Source organism: Polyodon spathula, chromosome 44 (genome assembly GCF_017654505.1).
Source record: "Polyodon spathula isolate WHYD16114869_AA chromosome 44, ASM1765450v1, whole genome shotgun sequence".
Taxonomy (NCBI): Eukaryota; Metazoa; Chordata; class Actinopteri; order Acipenseriformes; family Polyodontidae; genus Polyodon; species Polyodon spathula.
Window position 1 is genome coordinate 2,462,252 of NC_054577.1, and position 19,399 is coordinate 2,481,650.

Here is a 19,399-nt window from a genome sequence, read left to right on the forward strand (position 1 = left end):
GCGACTCACAGAGACTAGGGGGGTGAACTCTGCATCACCAACAACCGCTGCTGCTGCTGCTGCAGAGTCTCTTCCAATAGGACCTCGTTTGCTTTACATCTCATCCGAAGGACGGAGCACAAGGAGGTTCAGTGACTCGCTCAGGGTCACACACGCACACACAGGGAGTCAGTGGCTGAGCTGGGATTTGAACCTCCTGGGATCAAGACCCCCTTTCTCTAACCACCAGACCCCCGAGCCAGCGAAGAGGTCCTTTCACACAGAGCGCGCCGCGTCAGCGTCCGGCTTAACATTCTTTCTTTTTTTTAACAACTAGAGTTTTAGGATCTGGTTTTATTTAATGTCATGTAATCAAAGAAACTACAAAATGAAAAATTGCTTAAGAGGCTGTACCAGAAGCTATAACAGCAGTGCAGTAGTGTTTCACGTTAGATTTCGAAATGTCATCATTGTTTTCGCGAAGTAAATGGGAACACTACAGAGTGGTGTGCAATTCAGTACGTTAACGCAGCATTATTCAGCAGGCTGATCATTCCACTTTATGAAGCCAAATGAGTTCATTCTATACAGAGGGTGATGCAAAACTTTTCTCCATGCTGTACAAGCATGCTTTTGTACAGTGCTAGCCTGTGGTGTGTACTATACCACAGAGTACACTACGTAATATCATATCGCACAGTACGAACTGTAGTATGATGTGGTTCGAGGGACTAAAGCACTCCGGTCCTGTCCCTGCGTGTGCAGGTGGAGGTGTACAATCTGCTGTTCGTGACGAGTGACAGTGGCAGCCGCAAGACCTACGTGGTGCACTGTGAGGACTGCGCCCGCCGGAGGAGCGCCACGCTGCACAACGTGGTCGTGCTGGAGCAGTACAGGACTGAGGAGCTCATGCAGACCTACGACAGCTTCACTCTGGTGAGACCAGGCACTTTCAAACCAGTTATAACCCTCAGCTTGCGTCCTTATTTCAGCCTGCAGTTCCAGTGCGTTCAGTTCCAGTGACGCAGCAGTAATTGCATTGATAATAAGGTATTAACGGGTACATACTAGAGAACGTTTCTCAAACAAAACGGGGGGAGAGTCACTGAGAGTGATTGAAAATCCGAGAACGTTCTCTCAGTGTAAAACACAACATGGCGCTGTGAGCGACTCAGCCTGGAAAGGGGAGGCGACTGGAATTGAACAATTATACAGCAATTACACAGATGTGCCCAGGATCAATTACAATTACATTGTGATTGCAGCTAATTATAACTGACACAATGAAACTGTGCAAACATCCATTTTTGATCTCTAACCCTATTTTTTCTTTTTTCAGGCAACAGCACCAAACGTGACCTGAAAAGTCTCTCCGGTGTCTAAAGCCATAACCAAAACACAGAGCTCCTGACAGCAAGCCTTTGTTCTATTTATATATTTAAATTTGTATTTTTCTTTTTGTTATTTATTTGCTTGGTTTTTGTTTTTTACACATTAGCCAATCAACCAGTTTACTCAACTTCGTTAATGGTGCTACGTCAGCCAATCAACATTCTGTTTACTCTTGTTAGCCCCGCCTACTGAGTGCTGATTGGACATCCTGAGAGGAGGGGGGGGGAGGAAAGAAGCTGACTTTTTTTTTTTTTTTCCCCCTCCCAAGAAAAAATATAAATTCAGGATTTTTGATTTTCGATTTATTTATTTATTTTTTTGTTGTTTTTGTAAAAAAAATAAAAATTAAAAAATAAAAAAAACTGAAAATTTTAGATTTAAAGCCTGGCAAAAAAAAAAAAATAATAATAATAATAAAATAATAAATAAATATATACCACATTGGCCTTCTGATGTCTTACATTAAATAAATAACGTTTAAAAACAAAATCATCAAAAACATTTTTTAAAGCATTAAAAATACGAAACTAAAATTATTTAAAAAAATGGTTTGGAATGCTTAATATACGGGTTATAGCAAGAAATATTTTTGTCTTAGAAATTCTTGTATATGTGTTGTAAAATTGCATTGTCTGCATATTATTGTTATTATTATGATGAATATTATTTCTTTTTCGTAAATACATCTTGAATTGTAACAATGCTCCATACCTACATTGTGTGGTTTTTTGGTGTTATAATTTTACCTCAAGATTGTTTGATTTATTTTTTTGATATTTTTGTGTTTTGAGAATTTCCTTCTATTTATTTAATTTCAATGGTTCTCCCTTTTTAGCATTCTCTGCTGTTTTAAATGTTTTATTATTATTATTATTATGAGGATGATTATTATTAATAGTAATAATACTCTGTAATATTCTGTTTCATGGTGCTTTTTTCTCTATGTATAAATATGATATATATATATATGAGTTTTATTTCACTGTCTATTGGTTAGTGCTGGGGAGGGGTGAGGGAGACTGTTCAGTTGAACACTGTTCTTGTAAATTTGTTTTAAATACAAGAGAAATTGTGATTTATTTCTAAATTTTTAAGGGATTTTTTTACTGAAAATGTAAACATTGCTAAAAATAAAGACAACAGTGATATTGTTTGGAGAGCTCACTAAGAGGGGGTGTGGTCAGGGGTGTTTGTTTGTTTACTTTTCATTTGTTTATTCTGGTTTAATGTTTTTTGTCCTCTTTTTCTGACCCGATGCTTGTTAGTTTTTGGAGGATTTTTCAACTGCACTGTTTATAAAAAAAAAAAATTCACACACAGGAGAAAGAAAAAAAAAAAAAAACTGAGCCAGGACCGTCTTAAATACTTTGTGAATTTTGTGTGATGATGATTATTATTATTATTATTATTATTATTAATATTATTATTAATAAAACCTTTTGATAAACTTCAGACTGCTGCCTGTTTGTCGACTGTTATAAATCCAGAATTCACACTTAATCGTACTGCGTTTATAAAAACTAATAGAAACTTCATACTTTTAATAATTGTCCCTGTGAAAGTTTCTTTTAGTACTTTGCTGGATAGTGGAGTAATTCAAAGCCCCAAAGCTCAGCTTGATACATCCAGTGAAGAAGAGTCCAAACTTCTGTTATTGAAGGTATGAAGTTTCTTCTGGTATTTCTAAATGGAAATGAACCCCTGCAGTGACCTGCTGGGTAGCGGATCTCCTCAAAAGCCCGCAGTCGGAGCTGGGAATGCTGTCGCTGCCGAGGCTGCACACCAGTCCCAGTGTGGAGCTACAAACACCTGGAAGGCCCTGGGAATAAAAACTAAAACAAAAACAGGACGGTCAATATTGCAAAGCAGACCAGTTTTGCTACCAGCTTGATTATCCCTGGTGTGTCTAGGTAACAAGCTCAGGTCTTATTATGCCAAATAATACAGCCATAAGATATTGTCAGCTGGCTAATTTGGTATCCCCCACCCGTGCATTTCAGGCAGTGGGGCTCCTAGATCTCTCAAACTTGCACAATATGTGTCTCTCTGCCTCATTTACGCGACTCATATTTATTCCAGAGCAACAACATTTGTAAAAACCTTCACTATCATTTACTTCCAGCTTTCAAGTTTTGAAATCCTATATATCTATATATATATATATATATAAAATCTACTTTGAAATCGGCACAATAGTTTCTAAACAGGTAGGTTGCATAGTAAATGAGTTCATTATTTAAAGATTGTTTTAGCTGCTGATATCAAAGACGTTTTTAATGAAAACTATAAATGATTATACACAGGGCAGTCCTGTTGAAAGTTATTAGTAAACGGTAGCGATGTGTGGAGTTTTTTTTTTTTGTTTTTGTTTTGTGTTATTACTGCTTGTAGGCATTTCCTTACTTCCAGCGCTCAAACCGGAATATAACAAAAGGTGTTGGCTTGTCTTCGGCGCCGCAGAGCCATCTGGAAAAAAACACAAGGCGCTCGAGTGGAAAAAAAGTGTCCCTCCAGCCCCATGATCTGTGCTTATCTCTGTAATGTGGAGCAAAACCATGAAAACAAACTCAGGGCTTCCAGAAGCATTGTAATTCCCCCCCCCCCCCCTTCCTCTGACAAGCCCGGTGTATTTTTGAATTTCCTGGACTAACGCTGTAGCAAGGACGCTCCGACCAAAACATTTCAATTACACACGTAAATGGAAACAAGACTCCCGTTGCATAGCAGTGTGATCCACTCCAGGTTTTACTAGGAGTTCAACAAGACACACCTGAGCTTGTTACCTGTGCACTGTGGCTAATCAAGCTCGCAGTTAAACCGGGAATGGATGAAACTGCTATGCAATAGGAGTCTGGCTCCCATCCCTGAAATACTCTTTCTAAAAGAGGGGAAGGTTTAAGATAAGAACCCCTGATTTACAAAAAGCTACACGACGTTCATGAACAGAATGTCCTGGGGGGTGTGATTCTAAGAAATCAGAAAGCTGACTCTTAATGGGAAAAAAAAAACAGGATACCCCCCCCCCCCCCCCCCCCCCCCCGTCAACGTGACTCATTCATTTGAAAAGGGACTGGCAGCCGTCAGCTATCGAAAGAAAAACAGAACAGGAGCTCTGGAATCTCAGAACAGGAGCTCTTACAATAGTTGTAGGATAGAGGAAGGAAGGAGGGACCGGGGGGACGGAGGGAGCCTCCCTCCCTCCCCCCCCCCCCCCCCCCCCCCCCCCCAACCCCCCTGTCCTCGACTCACACTAAACCGAGTCAAGCAGAGCAGTGTTTGGGCTCTAGTGCCTTCATCAGTGTTATTGAAACTAAACTGAGTCAAGCAGAGCAGCGTTTGGGCTCTAGTGCCTTCATCAGTGTTATTGAAACTAAACTGAGTCAAGCAGAGCAGCGTTTGGGCTCTAGTGCCTTCATCAGTGTTATTGAAACTAAACTGAGTCAAGCAGAGCAGCGTTTGGGCTCTAGTGCCTTCATCAGTGTTTGATTGAAACTAAACTGAGTCAAGCAGAGCAGCGTTTGGGCTCTAGTGCCTTCATCAGAGTTATTGAAACTAAACTGAGTCAAGCAGAGCAGCGTTTGGGCTCTAGTGCCTTCATCAGTGTTATTGAAACTAAACTGAGTCAAGCAGAGCAGCGTTTGGGCTCTAGTGCCTTCATCAGCGTTACTAAAACTAAACTGAGTCAAGCAGACCAGCGTTTGGGCTCTAGTGCCTTCATCAGCGTTATTGAAACTAAACTGAGTCAAGCAGAGCAGCGTTTGGGCTCTAGTGCCTTCATCAGTGTTATTGAAACTAAACTGAGTCAAGCAGTGCAGCATTTGGGCTCTATTGCCTTCATCAGTGTACCAGTATAGTTCTCATAGTTCTATAAAGTACACAGAGCTACCAAAATAATTTAAGTAAATGTTACATGCTATCAGAGAAGGGGGAGAATAGATGTCAAATCTCCCTGACTCAGTCCCTCCCACCCCCCTCATATCTCTCTCTCTCTCCTCCCCCTCCTCCCTCTCTGCCTGGTTTATCAGAGAGCTCTTAGGCTTGCCCCCCTGCTACCACCCCACACCCCCTCCTCTCTCACTTTTTTTGTAACAAGGCAAAGCACAAGGGAGGTGGGAAGGACGGACTCACACCGAGAGAGAGAGAGAGAGAGAGAGAGAGAGAGAGAGAGGGGGAAACTGTGTTCCAACTTCAGAGAGAGAAAGGAAACGCCAGGAGCGGCTCTGTATTTTTCCTACAAAGTATCTCTGAACATAATTCAAATTATTTAAGAAAAAGGAATTGAGTTTGTTTTGTTTTTTGTGTATTACACCCTGGCTAAAAACTAAAGAGGTACTTTTTGCTCATCCCTTAACTTCGAAGACTAGTTGGCTACAAATAGCTGCTTCAATCAAAACCATAGGAAGGTAGGTTTTCCATCCAAAATTTATATATATATATATATATATATATATATATGTCTATATAGAATATATATATATATATATATATATATATATATTTAGCACATTATTTATTTACTGGAGAATAGGAGGCTGTGTGTTTAAAGAACAGGGCTTCTAACCAGGCGGTCCCGGGTTCAAATCCCAGCTCAGCCACTGTGTGTGACCCTGAGTGAGTCACTGAACCTCCTTGCGCTGCGTCTTTGGGGCGAGACGCTGTTGTAAGCGACTCTGCAGCTGAAGCACAGTTCACACACCCTCGTCTCTGTAAGCTACCTTGGATAAAGGAGTCTGCTAAACTAATGAATAATAATATTGTGCAGGTACTGAGAATAGCTGACCTCTATTTCTGACACAGGTCTCTTTGTCAAAAATGCTAAAAGCTTAGGAACCATTCTAAACGTTTCACTGTTTAAACTAGAGGTGTACTACAAGATTTTCGTTATTATTATTAACTAGTCATTTAGCAGATGCTTTTATCCAGAGCGGCTTACAGAGACTAGGGGGGGTGAACTCTGCTTCATTATCACATTTTAAAAACTGGAAGCCTGTTTTTCTGACCCTGCTTCCATTCCCCTCCCTCCAGAGATGCTGGAGTGTGCTGAGGAACTGGGGGTAGAGGCAGCGGGGGATTCAGGTCCCCAGCCCGTCGCCGTGGTAATGCAGCCCTCCCCGGCGGTGGTGGTCCCCCCTCCCTACAGCGCGGCCGAGGGGCCGGAGCCCCCCCTGGAGCTGCGAGGCTCACTGGACTGCTGGGCCTGCTCCGTGCTCATCACCGCTCAGAACCTGCTCATCGCCGCCATCAACGCCAGCCTGGCTGGCCTGGTATTCGGAGCCGTGCTCGCGCCCGCCAGCATCATGGTGACATTCGGCTTCCTCTGCCACTCCAAGGTAGGGCTGCATTCTTCTTAAACATCCGCTAACATTATAAACGAGTCATTTCGCAGACACTGGGGGCCAAATCAACTGCTGCTGCTGCAGAGTCACTTCCAGTCGGACCTCATAGAGAGAAGAGAGAGCTTTAATAGCCACATAGTATCACCTGCAATCACCTACGTTATCCCTCGCCTTAATGGTGTGTTTAACCAGTGCTTTCAAGCCCTTTGTGTGTGGTTCCTTGTAGTTGGTGCGCAGCAGGATTGACAAATCTAATCATTACTATGATCCTCTGTGGGGGGAAGCAACTCCAGCGATGGAAATAAGACTCCCGTTGGGGAGCAGTTTGATCCATTCCTGGTTTTACTATGAGCTTAATCCCCAGCCACACACTTGTTGCCTATACACTGGGGCCAATCAGTCTGGTAATAAAACCTGGACTGGTTAAAAGCACTGTGCAACGGGAGTCTTACTTCCATCCATTGAAACTGTTTTCTTAAAAGAGAGCGAAGTAGACGCTCACGATATTTCAGTAAACTCCGAATGCCTGGGTTACATGAAGCAGTCATCTGAAATTGCTGTGATCTGGGTTAAACGTTACCCAGCGATGCGTGTATTCTCCTGGGAAAACGGCTCAATCCATCGAGGCTGGCACAACATTAAAGGCTTTAAAAAAAAAAAAAAAAAAAAAAAGGATGATGTTTCTAAGTTAACTTTACAAAGATTAGCTCTCTCTGGCCCAACTCTCTGTGAATTTAAATCTTCCTCCACCCTTAATCTCAGGATTAAGAAGCAAGCGAACCCCAACGACCTTTACCAGTAAGTGTTTTTGCAGCTGCAGTGTCTCCTCTGCTGGGAGGCTGTCTGTCACTGACACCCCCTCACAGCGTGACAGAGAGATAAGGCGCTCACCCGGACACATTCCAAAGGGGGTGAACCCCCTTTTTTGCCTTGATTGGTTTTGTTTTGTTTTTTTTTCTTTTTTCTGGGTTTGTATTTTGCTTGTAGGGCAGCAGGGCTGGACTGACTCAAACTCGGAATCCACTTTGTGGAGTTAAATAAATCCGTCCTTCGACGTGGCGATTTTTAAACAAGGCTGTCCTTCCCTCACCTTTACAACCGAGTGCCAAGCAATGGCAGTTAAGCTCCGCCCGGAGTGTTTTAAAAGCCCATTGGAAGCAAATTTTCATCCAAAGGGCTGGAAATAAGACTCCTTATACACTTTCATCCATTCCAGGTTTTACTGTGAGCTTGATTAGCCCCAGGTATCTCTGACAAAGCTAAGGTCAGTCACTAGTTTACAATGGTTTGATATATATATATGCTTTACAATGCTTCCCTATGCTTTCCTAGACCTCTCTGTGCTTTACAATGCTTCCCTATGCTTTACCAGACCTCTCTGTGCTTTACAATGCTTCCCTATGCTTTACCAGACCTCTCTGTGCTTTACAATGCTTCCCTGTGCTTTACCAGACCTCTCTGTGCTTTACAATGCTTCCCTATGCTTTACCAGACCTCTCTGTGCTTTACAATGCTTCCCTATGCTTTACCAGACCTCTCTGTGCTTTACAATGCTTCCCTATGCTTTACCAGACCTCTCTGTGCTTTACAATGCTTCCCTATGCTTTACCAGACCTCTCTGTGCTTTACAATGCTTCCCTATGCTTCACCATGCTTTGGGAAACTTTTATAAGAGGTATTTCAGTTAAAAACACATTTTATGTCCCACGATCGCTTTCACAAAAAAATACTATGATGGGCGGTTCCCTGCACCATTGAGCTGTGCATCAAAGAAAGAAAGAAACTATGTAAAGATTTTCAGGGTTCAGGTTTCCTCCTTCATTCAAGCCTGCTGGCCACGGCCTCATCCTGCTAGCTAGTCAGACACACACCGGTCTAACGGAGAGGACGCTGGGTCACCTCCCCCTGTAAGCTGGTACCACTCCGTACACAGGGATGGTGTGCAGATTGATGTCCGCTGGGACTGTTTAAAGGGCGCCTGACATTCCACAGTCTGTCTGGGCTGTGTCTCCCATCACCTCTTCACATTCCAACAGAGACACACACACACACACACACACACACGCAGACACTGAGGGGGGTGGGTCAATTCTAAAACAGAGTTTGCTCTAAACACGGTCGTCCTTTACGTCAAACTACTATGCAACAGGAGTCTTATTCCCATCCCCGCTGTTACAAATTGCTGAATCAATGCAAAAGATTGCTCAGTGACAGCTATTATTTGAGTATGAACCCTAACCCCTGACCCCTAACCCTAAATCTTTACTGCATTTACTGTATATATGGGAACAGATATTCCAGTTGAAAGAATAGACCTATGCTGTCCGAAAAGCCTATAACACAGCCCACATCTCCCTCTCCCTCTCCCTCCCCCCCTGCCCAGGTCCAGCCGGCGGGCGCTGCCCCTTACTGTTTGGAGCTGCTGAACGACAGCGGCTGCACGGCCCTTGTGGTGGTGGGGTTCCTGCTGGTCACCCCTCTGCTGGTGCTGGCTCTGGCTGCTTACTGTCGCATGGCACGCCACCTGCAGCTGGGGCTGTGTTTCATCCCCTACAGTCGGGCGGTCTACAAGAACCTGCCCGCCACGCAACACCACGGGCTGGGCTTCTGCTGCAGGCAGGGGGGGGGCAGCAAGGGCAATGGCAAGGTGTGGGTGTGAACGGGAGGGGGGGGAGGGGTGCGTCGGACAGTCCACTGCCTTGGATTATAAATCACATATTAAAAAAATAATAATAATCTGCCACAGTTAAAGGCTGATTGCAGTGAAACTGTTGATGGCATCTTTACCCTTATAAAAGCTCACCACACCAAAAACGACCGTGGTAAAATTTTACAAGGGTAACAACAGTCTATGAAAATGTTTCAAGAATTTCGAAATGTGTTTGACCGATGAAAATGTAATTGTAGTTTTTAACAATGTAAGTTTATGGCGTCCTACGATGTACTTGAATCACTACTGTGTGCAAAACTAAAATATATCCGCCTTGTGTTCTCAGCAGTAGTAATGATACAGGCTCTGTAACGAACTCCACGTACAGGTGCATGAAGTATGGAATATAACTTAATAACCGTTTTCTTTTTTAACTCTCTGTGTTAAAAAATGCATATTCATGGTTTTGTATTTTTCATTTTTCTTAAAATAATAAACAAAGCATTTCTAATGTGATACAAGTTTCTACCTGCACACTTTTAAACACAAAAACGTTACAAAAATATATATATATATATATAATATATATATATATATATATATATATATATATATATATATATATATACACACACACATATATATATATCTTATATATATGTGTGTGGTTACACAAATATATGTCAACTTTGCAAAGTTTTATTATGTTTAACACACCTTTGTCAAAGGTGAGCGTGTTTGAAAACACTGGAGGTACTTCTAGGCCTCTGATGTCATGGTAACCACACTCTCTTATTTCTATTGGACTGAATTAACGTGCCTGTGATGTCATTTATAATTTGATCATATTTTGGGTTTGAAAAGCCTGAACTGTCCCGCTCTGAGCACAGAACCACATGGTCACTTAGTCATTTACTCCACAGTTACTAACGATCTGGTATTTCTTGCTAGGTAACCCTGCAGGCATCCTGGAATCCAGCTCCTGTGCTTTACTCTTCTACATTAGATAATTTTATTTATTCTAAAACCACAAATTGTGGGTCATTCATGTTGTGTTAATTTATTTGTAAACAGTACTGAACTATTGGCATGATATATATATATATATATATATATAATATATATATATATATATATATATATATATATATATAATATTACACACACACACACATACACACACATTTAAAAAGATTTTAGGCCCAACAGGCCACATAGAGCAGGCTATTGTTTTGTAATGACGCACTTGCATAAAGAGAATGTGAGCGTTCTCTGCCCTCTGCTGTACAAACACAGAACTGCAGCCACGCCTTCTCATTGCACACACACACACACACACGTGGTCTCATATTATTTTCAGCTTTTTAAAGTTGCAAGATGCGGTGGCATAGTGGTTGGCACTGATGCCTCACAGCGCCAGGGTCCTGGGTTCGAATCTGGCTGTGTCGAGTTTGCATGTTCGCCGTGTTTTCTCCGGGTACTCCGGTTTCCTCCCTCAGTCCAAAGACATGCTGTTCAGGTTGACTGGTCACTCTGAATTGCCGACAGTGTGTGTGGTGCCCTGCGATGGACTATCTAAAAGGATAAAGCACGTATTGATAATGGATGGATGGATAATAACCCCTAAAGAACTGATCATATGCCCTACCAGCCAGCTCATGTTTTCAATCCAAAGGCTTTGCAACAAATAAACAGGACAGCCTTGTGCAATCCCCTGTGTTTAGGGGGGTGTGTGCAGACAGGATATCTGCAGGGCACAAGCGTTGACCCCTTCTGCACAGGTCACACTGCATTCAGAGAAAAACAGCTTCCTTCTGCCTACACCAGTCCTGGAAGGGCCATGGCTCTGTTCCAACCGTGTTCTAAATGACTTAATTAGACAACGCATTTGCAATAATTGGTCCAAATAAGTAATTTAGGGCAAAGCTGGAACTCTTTCAAGCTCTGCATTACATTCATTCTTACAGTGCCTTGAACTGGGATACATGAGATTTAAATGGAAGTTTAACATTTCTATGGCGATTTCCACTCCCAGACGAAGCAGAAACATGAGCTGCATGTGCAGCAAAATGAGCTCTTGTGAGCTGTGTTGCAGAGATGCTCAGAAGATCACAGTGGCTCACCGCTCTTTAAGCGGTGCAAGTCTGCTTCACTCTAACGGCAGTTCGGGATTATCATTCTGGACTCAGAAACACTCAAGCACCCTTTTTCAGGAAAAAAAAAATACCAAAGTTTCGTTGTCCCAGACAGCAGCACTTCCATGTTTATATTAATACACTTAGAGGTCACTAACGGAACATAAAAAATTAAAAATATACTACACAGCACCTCTTTAAGTAAACTAATCTCCACTTATGTTTTGCTAAAAAATGCACCTTTATTAACGCTTTATAAGGTCCGCTATTTATAAATGACGTTTCGAAATGTCACATTTATCCCTTTATTTTTTTGTCAGTATGTGGAAAACTAGGAAGCAGTGGCGTGCAATTCGATATGCGAACGTAACCCTATTCAACAGGTTTTATTGGAAATGATGAAGCAAAATTAATTCATTCTACGGACTCTTGCTCTCTTGGCCTGGGACCAGACTTCCTGTTATCTAGTTCTGAGTCTTGTTATACATTTCTTCAGATAAGGCTCAGGATATCGTCCTATGGAGGGTAGGTACCAAGCCTTATTGCTTTTTAATAAGAAGGTTTGCTCATTGAATTATGGTTTTATGTTATTGAAAACGTGGTTGTATTTCAAATACATAATTATCAAACCATATACATATACCCTCTTTCATCTACTCCCCTTATAGTCCGTTTTCTTGGTCCCCCTCCTTCCCTGCCTCCTCCTTGCAGCGTGCCACTTCTCCTGCCCGCTGGCGTTAGTTTAATAGGTTTATTTATTTTTTGCTTTCGAATAATAAATACAGTGTTCTCAATGCATCGATTATTGTCGACCGTTGGCTGTCTGAAATTTGACTGGCAAATTGGTTGCTGTCTCTACCTTTAGACTCAAGTGTTGTTAAGAGACATACGAAAAGATTAACATTTCCTAATGACTGCTAACGCCAGCGTGAATGACTATTTATTTGAACCAAATGCTAACTCTTACTCCTGTCCCCGTGCAGTGAGCTGCTTTAGGGCTTCGTTACGTTAAACAGGGAACGCCTTTATTGTGCAACACCACTTGCAAAACCGTAACACGCTGGCACTGATAAGATAAAGATAAGGGAATTATACATAATATATGCAACCAGGATGCTGACATAATATTTACACAAAGGCTGTGTAATTACACAGAAACTGCGCAAATATTTTGATAAGCAGAAAGGGGCGGCTTGCCACAGTTTAGTCAGTCACAGAGAAGAAAAAAAGTTTTTTTCTTATTTCTCCTGCATTTGATTTTTAAGGGTTGAAGCTAAAAGGGTCTCTGAGTATGTGCACTGGAAAGTGTTCCCGGCTCATTGGGCTGATGTTGATCTCTGCAGCCTTTGCTTGCATTATAGCAAACCTCCTTCTGCTGTTTCCAAATGCAAGGTTGCTCGACACCGACAAGATCACTCTGCAAGCCTGGCTCATGGGAGGGCTAGTTGGAGGAGGTTTGTTTGTAAGTATTGTTTCATTTTTAATTTTCAGATTTTCCCTGCAGTTTGGCCAAATGTTTTACATTACCTAGAATTTTAGGAATGATTTTTTTTATTTTTTTTTAAACTATATGAACGTAACTTAGCTATTTTATATAACGTCATGCAATCAAGTAAACTACAAAATTATATCTCAAAAAAAAAAAAAATTCTATACCGGAAGACATAATAGTAGTACACTGGTATTTCATGTTAGATTTCAAAATGTCACATTTTTCAATTTTTGTCAGTTTTTTTTTCATGAAGTATATGGGAAAACTACAAAGCGGTGTGTAATTCAATATGTTAACCTAGCAATATTCAACAGGTTTCAAAATGTGTTAAACATTTGGCCACAGTATGCTTCAGGGGACCCAAATATCTATCCAAAATAACACACGAAGAGATCTTTATTAAGGAAATTACTTTCAATCAAAAATCCAATTCTGGTTTAAATATATATGCTGAACTGTAAGAAAGGAGATGTATACGTTGAAGATTGAATTCATATACAGTCATTCAATTTGCCAGAGAAAACGTCTAGGATTTTGTATTTCATTGGAGAGACGATAGCACACATTTATATAAGAAAGAAACAACAACAACAAAAAAAACCCAGCTCCTGTGCATTTAGATCCTGTTAAGATCCCAAAGGCAGGTCCCCCTAAAAAAGGCTATTTGATCATACAGAAAGAATCTGCCAAAGGGTTACTGAATAATTAAGAATCGTTATTCCGTTTTTGGAATGTATTATTAACCCGGTCCAAAGGTCTACACACTCTACAAATCACTAATAACACTGATGTTTCCATGGAAAACGTGTTTCCACCTTACCCACCGGTTTCATGGGGCAGGTGGAAATATGTCATAAGGTAACATAATAGTAAATGAAGCAGGTCCTGCTGCTTGCTTATTCATTTTTGCTTTGTCTATTGTCTTTCCACTGTAGATGTTATGTCCTGCAACCTCAGCAGTAAGAGCTGGAGGGAAGGGTTGCTGTGGAGCTGGTTGCTGTGGCAACCGTTGCCGGGTACGGTAGCAGTATTTAAATTATATTGAGATACAGATATGGTTTATTCGAGTGGTTTTCCAGGTGAGGTCAGTTGCTTAACTATGCCCTTAATCCAACTAACAATGAGTTTAATTAAGCCTTCTTAATTGTTTTCAGCTCTTAATGAGTCGGACATTTCTAGTTAACTCTAAAAACTTGAAATCTGAGAACAATTAAAAAAAAAAGGTCTAATTAAGCAAATTATCAGTTCGGTTGGGGGTTATAGAGCTTGGCTGGACTGAGGGTTGGAGTTGTGAATCTATTCAATGGCAAAGGCAAAAAAAAAAATGGTTTCTAGAAAGAACTGCTTTGCAGACAGAATCAATTCTCCCCTTAGTCTGTGCTGCCCTCAGGGGTCAAGGTAATGCTGTGGGCAAAATGTCAATCACGTGTAGATCAGTCATGCCACTAATTATAAATCTCATGTGAGGAAACAACCAATCACGGCTCAGTGTGAAAATTGCAGCACCTCTTATCACCCTGTGGACAGTGATGTCATCGATGCTAGAACACAATTCTCATTTCTGTTTACTATTAAAACCACTATTAAATTTTATATACGTTTGTGATTTATAGTTAGACAGTAAGTGCATACGTTGCGTGAAGGGTGTGTCATAAAAAATAAAGAAGAATTCGCATCACTGTCAACATAAGGGGTTAACAGTAGTGTTTTAAGCAAAATGCGGGAGACTCCCGGTGAATACGGGAGAGTTGACAGCTCTGTGTTTGGAATCCTCTTGCCCAAAACTGCACGGGATACAATCAGAGACGCCCAACACATGACGCAACAACCTAGAGAATTGACCTTCTTCTGTTCCAAGGACTTGTGATCTAAATTCAAAGGGCAGACTAAAAACAGCAGCAGCCACAGCTCCGCTCCTTGAATTAATATCACAGGTCTGAAAACCCTAAATCGTTACATCATCAGGACCTGATAAACCAGAGACTTGCACATTCCCTGCTTAATTCATTCTGCACCCCGCCCTCCCGCCGCTGTGCCCTGCTTTGTTTCATCAGATGCTGAATTCTGTCTTCTCGTCTGCGTTCGGGGTGCTTGGAGGTCTCTACTGCGTCGGTGTGTCTTCTGCTGGGCTTGCCAAAGGACCCAAGTGCCTCACCGCGAGTGAAAAGTGGGAGTACCCCTTTCAGGACATGAAAGGAAAGTAAGACGGGACTGATCATCCACCCATCACCACGAAACACTCTGTACAGCTCTGACCAAAAAAAAAAAAAAAAAAAAAAAAAAAAAAAAAAAAAATTCCATCGCCCTGTGGAATTAACTCATTTTGCTTCATAGAGTCGAATTAAACCTGTTGAATTACACTGTGTAACACCATTTTTGTTCCTGGGTAGTAAGTGTTATTTCCTAATTGCTTAGGCCTCAAAAGTATAGAAAATGGCTATTATTCCCCACAAACTTTGCTTTTGTGACCAGGACAGTGATACTTCAAAATATCACTATGTCCAATGGGAAAACGGGCAAATGTGTGTCTTTTCGTTCACATAAAGTCAGAAAAAAACAACATATGAATCCAAATTAACATGTAAAGTAATACAAAAATGACTACAACAGATTTAGAAGTGAGTAGTTTTTCGAGATTTACGATTATACTGTAAAGATCCCGGTTCCCTTGCAAGCAGGCGCATCACACAGGGGGAGGCAATCCACACCCAGGCGGAGGGCAGGTGTGAACCCGGGACCTCCCGCACTGAAGCATAGTGTCCGTTCCGCTGTACGAAAGAGCCGGCTCCCTTGCAAGCAGCTTATATTGCACGTGTATATGCACGCTATCATATATAAATTGGGTCTCAATCCTAAAATTTTAGGTGATGCTAAACTTTTGGCCAGAGCTGTACTTAAAAAAAAAAACACACACACAATTTCCCCTCTTAAAACATTTCAAGCACCCACATTCTTACTTCCAGTTGTTTTCACATTTCGTTATCCTGGCTCCCATGCACACTGGTTTTCCTTGTCTGGATGTTTGCTTCGGTGAAGGTTCTCGACTCTCATAAGCTCTGAATGGATTGATCCGAATTTCTTTTCCCATGTCTTCATAATGTCGGAGCTTAGCAAAAACATTTTGCACATTTTAGACAACTCTAATTCTGCAAGCATACAGTGCACATTGTATTCACTTACTGTGCTGGGCAAACGCACTTTTTTTTAAAACACTTTAAAAACAAAACAAAAAAAAAGCAACTATATGCTCATAAATATGCATTTGTGTGTTTACTGGAATAACTATATCATTTTTATAAAGCGCATCTAAACCATCTTTCTCAATCAGAGGTCGCCCTCTAGTGGACATACAGCATAAATGTTTCTTTCAGTTCCTTCCAACGGGGCTTGAATGACGATAGCACATGATTAATCGGCTAACGCTCATTGAAACAATGTACCGATATTTTTATTCTGCCCCCTAACATGGCATGCAATGAAATACAAAATAGATAAATGTGCTTTTGCAATGGTTAAAGCAGCTATGGCAAGCTCGCACAGGACTCGGAAGAAACCTTAACCACCAGCTTTGGGACAATGATCTTAAATCACGTTTCGAATCCCATTATTTTCTTGAGGCTTTCCATAGTTTCTAATGTGTGATTTCATTCTGATGCACTGCCCTTGCACAAGCCTTACTTCCCCCTTCTCTCTCTCTCTCTGGCTCTACCCACCTCCAGTGCGAGTTACCTGGTGAACGAGGACATATGGAAGCTGTGCTTGGAGCCCGATAACATTGTCCTGTGGAACATCGTCCTCTTCTCAATCCTCCTTGGACTCGGGGGTGTGGAAGTGATCCTGTGTGGGATCCAGGTGTTGAACGCATGCCTGGGCTGCGTGTGCGGAGACTGCCGCAAAAAACGAAATGACGTAAGACAACGGCGAGGTCTATTTCCAGAGCTGTCGTCAAAATTTCAATTTTCAAAATTTCAATTTTCGAAATGTCACATTTTTCAATTTCCATTAAGTTATGGGGAAAACTACAATTCAATATGTTAACGTGACATCATTCAACAGGTTTCACTCGACTTTGTAAAGCAAAATGAGTTACTAGGTATCCATTAACTTTTTTTTTTTTTTTTTAATTATTGTTTTAGGATGATGGAGGCTTATGAAAAAAAAAGAAAAAAGAAAAATCACTCCAGTCGACCTCAGAAAAAAAAAAAAAAAAAAAAAAAAATTCTCTTTTTAGATAATATTCGTAACTGTGTGGTATTTTTTGGTATTATTAAAGCACGTTTCCTATAACGTATTGTACGTTTTACTGGGTAACAATTAATTTCATTTTTTTCATTAAAGTATGTAGATGTTAATTTTTTTTTAAGCTATGGTAAACTGTTTTGCTTTTTTTCGCCAACTTTCTGTTTATTGAAATACTGCAGCGCTGTTGGACATAAATGCGTTCTGAAAAATTATATTCCATGTCTCCTGTCTAACTTTTTCGATCTTTAATAAAAATTCTCAATTGTAAAAGGTATTATTTTAAGCACTCATATTTTGGAGACAAGAACAGTTTTTATATAGCGCCTTTCATAGTGGAGCACCATCACAAAGCGCTTTACAAGATATGAGACTAGGGTGTGTGAACTGTGCGTCAGCTGCAGGGTCATTTACAACAACGTCTCACCCAAAAGACACAGCACAAGGAGGTTAAGTGACTCGCTCAGGGTCACGCACAGTGACTGAGCTGGGATGTGAACCAGGGACCTCCTGGTTTCAAGGCTGTTTATTTAATTACTGGACCACACAGCATCCTCAAACTGAATGCCCCTCACCCACCTAAGAGAAAGGACACTCCCTCTAGTCCAGGGCAGGCTTGAGACAATGGAGACTGAACAGCTCCCTCCCTCCCCCCTAAGAGAAGCTCAGAGTTGATTGCAATGTGCTCACTCTCCCACTGAGCTCGGCTATACACCGCCACAGCGCGTTTTGCAGCTAATGTAATAAATTTAGAACTATTGTGCTATCCGCAGGCGGTTCTACCTGATATAGAACAGAAAAAGGACAAAAACAAAAACTGTAATCCGTGGAAAACACTGGTGCAGGGGTCAACTGTCTTCAGGGTTGCAGATTGTGCGTTATGAAAGAGAACACCTGTTACAAGATTCATCCGTGAACTCCATCATGAAGGCAGTCATTATATTAATATCAGCACTGGTTGTGTCTTGGTTTTGGAGATGGCCTCCTGTTATTACACGATTGCTTTTGGTCTCAGTGCTGTCTATGGGATCGTGGTCTCTGCTTACATCTTCAAAGAGAGACGAGAGGCACAAGGGAGAAGATGCGAACCTGAACCCAATGCCGAACCAAGGGGGCAAGTACAGAAAATAAGTGTTTACCGTTAAGAAGATGAAATATTTTATATATTTCACGGTGTTTAAACCAAACTGTACGAGGCGGCCCACATGGTAGTCTGTCAACACTGCAATACAACAATCAGACACTAGAGGGCGCCCTTACCACACAACCCCTGCAGGCAAGCCCTTACAGCTGCGGTCACAACAAAGTTTTTGCATCTTACAGAGTGAACTAATGTTGCTTGGTGAATAACGTTACCTTGGCATGTTGCATTACGCACTGCTTTGTAGTTTTCCCACATGCAACAGAACAAGATTTGGTTGTGTGTGTTTGCTTGCACCGTGTGAAGCAGCGGGGAGAGAGAGCGCATACTGCCTGCGCCAGACACCCAGACATGCAGCTCACGTTGCGGGGCTGAAGAGAACTTGTCTGGTTGGCATACAAAGAAAAAAGGCTGATGCAAAACGTCTCTCAACTCAGAACACACCGCAAACAAAACGAACTGAGACTCTTATTTTTTGCAGTGAAAGCCATTGAATCGTTTCCGAGGAGACATCTGGGCATCTCGCCTCTCTAGAAACCACATTAAATTAAAAAAAAAAAAAATCACACAGAAACGAACCAGCTGGCGTCTGTTTAAAGGGTTTAGACAGCAAAGCTCGTTTTGAGTATAGTGTGGAGTTGCTAATGCATCGCACTGTCCATTGGGATCGGTGCCTACTATCCGGCTGGACCCTATCGTGCGCCTTGATCCCTGCCCTTATACGACGTTTCATAGACTCAACCAGGCGTCGGTCGTTGATATTTCTTCGTAATTGGTTACATAAAGATAGGCAGTGGATAAGAACACATACCCTTTGATGTTCAGCCGCCACAAAATAAACACAAGCTCTGTCTACCGCAAAACAAAGGCACGCAAACACTATCACGCCTGGAGGATTTGCTTAGCCTGGGAGGATTGAATGACTACAGCGTCGCTTTAACGTTGCTGATCGACTCAAAGTCCATCTGGTCCGGTTAATGAGTCACAGAAATTATATATATATGTTGTACATATCTTTCTCAAGGGAGCCTGGTG

The 19,399-nt window shown here is 41.6% G+C and overlaps 3 protein-coding genes across 4 annotated transcripts in view; all 3 read left to right on the forward strand.

Moving 5' to 3' along the window:
• The window catches only part of LOC121305716 (lysine-specific demethylase 6B-like), a 28,971-nt gene extending 27,378 nt beyond the window's left edge, over positions 1–1,593 (forward strand). The window contains 1 exon segment of the mRNA XM_041237439.1: positions 745–1,593. Coding sequence (XP_041093373.1) covers positions 745–1,002 — 258 coding nt within the window. The 3' untranslated portion in view covers positions 1,003–1,593.
• A 3,864-nt stretch (positions 1,594–5,457) lies between these two features.
• Positions 5,458–9,866, forward strand: tmem88b (transmembrane protein 88 b). Of its 2 annotated transcripts, none has more exons than XM_041237429.1 (3): positions 5,458–5,700; positions 6,397–6,701; positions 9,091–9,866. In XM_041237429.1, the coding sequence occupies exons 2-3, from the start codon at positions 6,399–6,401 to the stop codon at positions 9,364–9,366; spliced, it is 579 nt and encodes a 192-aa protein (XP_041093363.1). In that variant the 5' UTR covers positions 5,458–5,700; positions 6,397–6,398; the 3' UTR covers positions 9,367–9,866. The 2 variants fall into 2 exon arrangements, with proteins under 2 accessions (XP_041093363.1, XP_041093362.1); XM_041237428.1 differs by having other exon boundaries at positions 5,462–5,774.
• A 2,525-nt stretch (positions 9,867–12,391) lies between these two features.
• tm4sf5 (transmembrane 4 L six family member 5) lies at positions 12,392–17,438 on the forward strand. Its single transcript, XM_041237427.1, has 5 exons — positions 12,392–12,954; positions 13,920–14,000; positions 15,039–15,184; positions 16,704–16,893; positions 17,121–17,438. The coding sequence occupies exons 1-5, from the start codon at positions 12,784–12,786 to the stop codon at positions 17,136–17,138; spliced, it is 606 nt and encodes a 201-aa protein (XP_041093361.1). The 5' UTR covers positions 12,392–12,783; the 3' UTR covers positions 17,139–17,438.
• Positions 17,439–19,399: the final 1,961 nt, after the last annotated feature.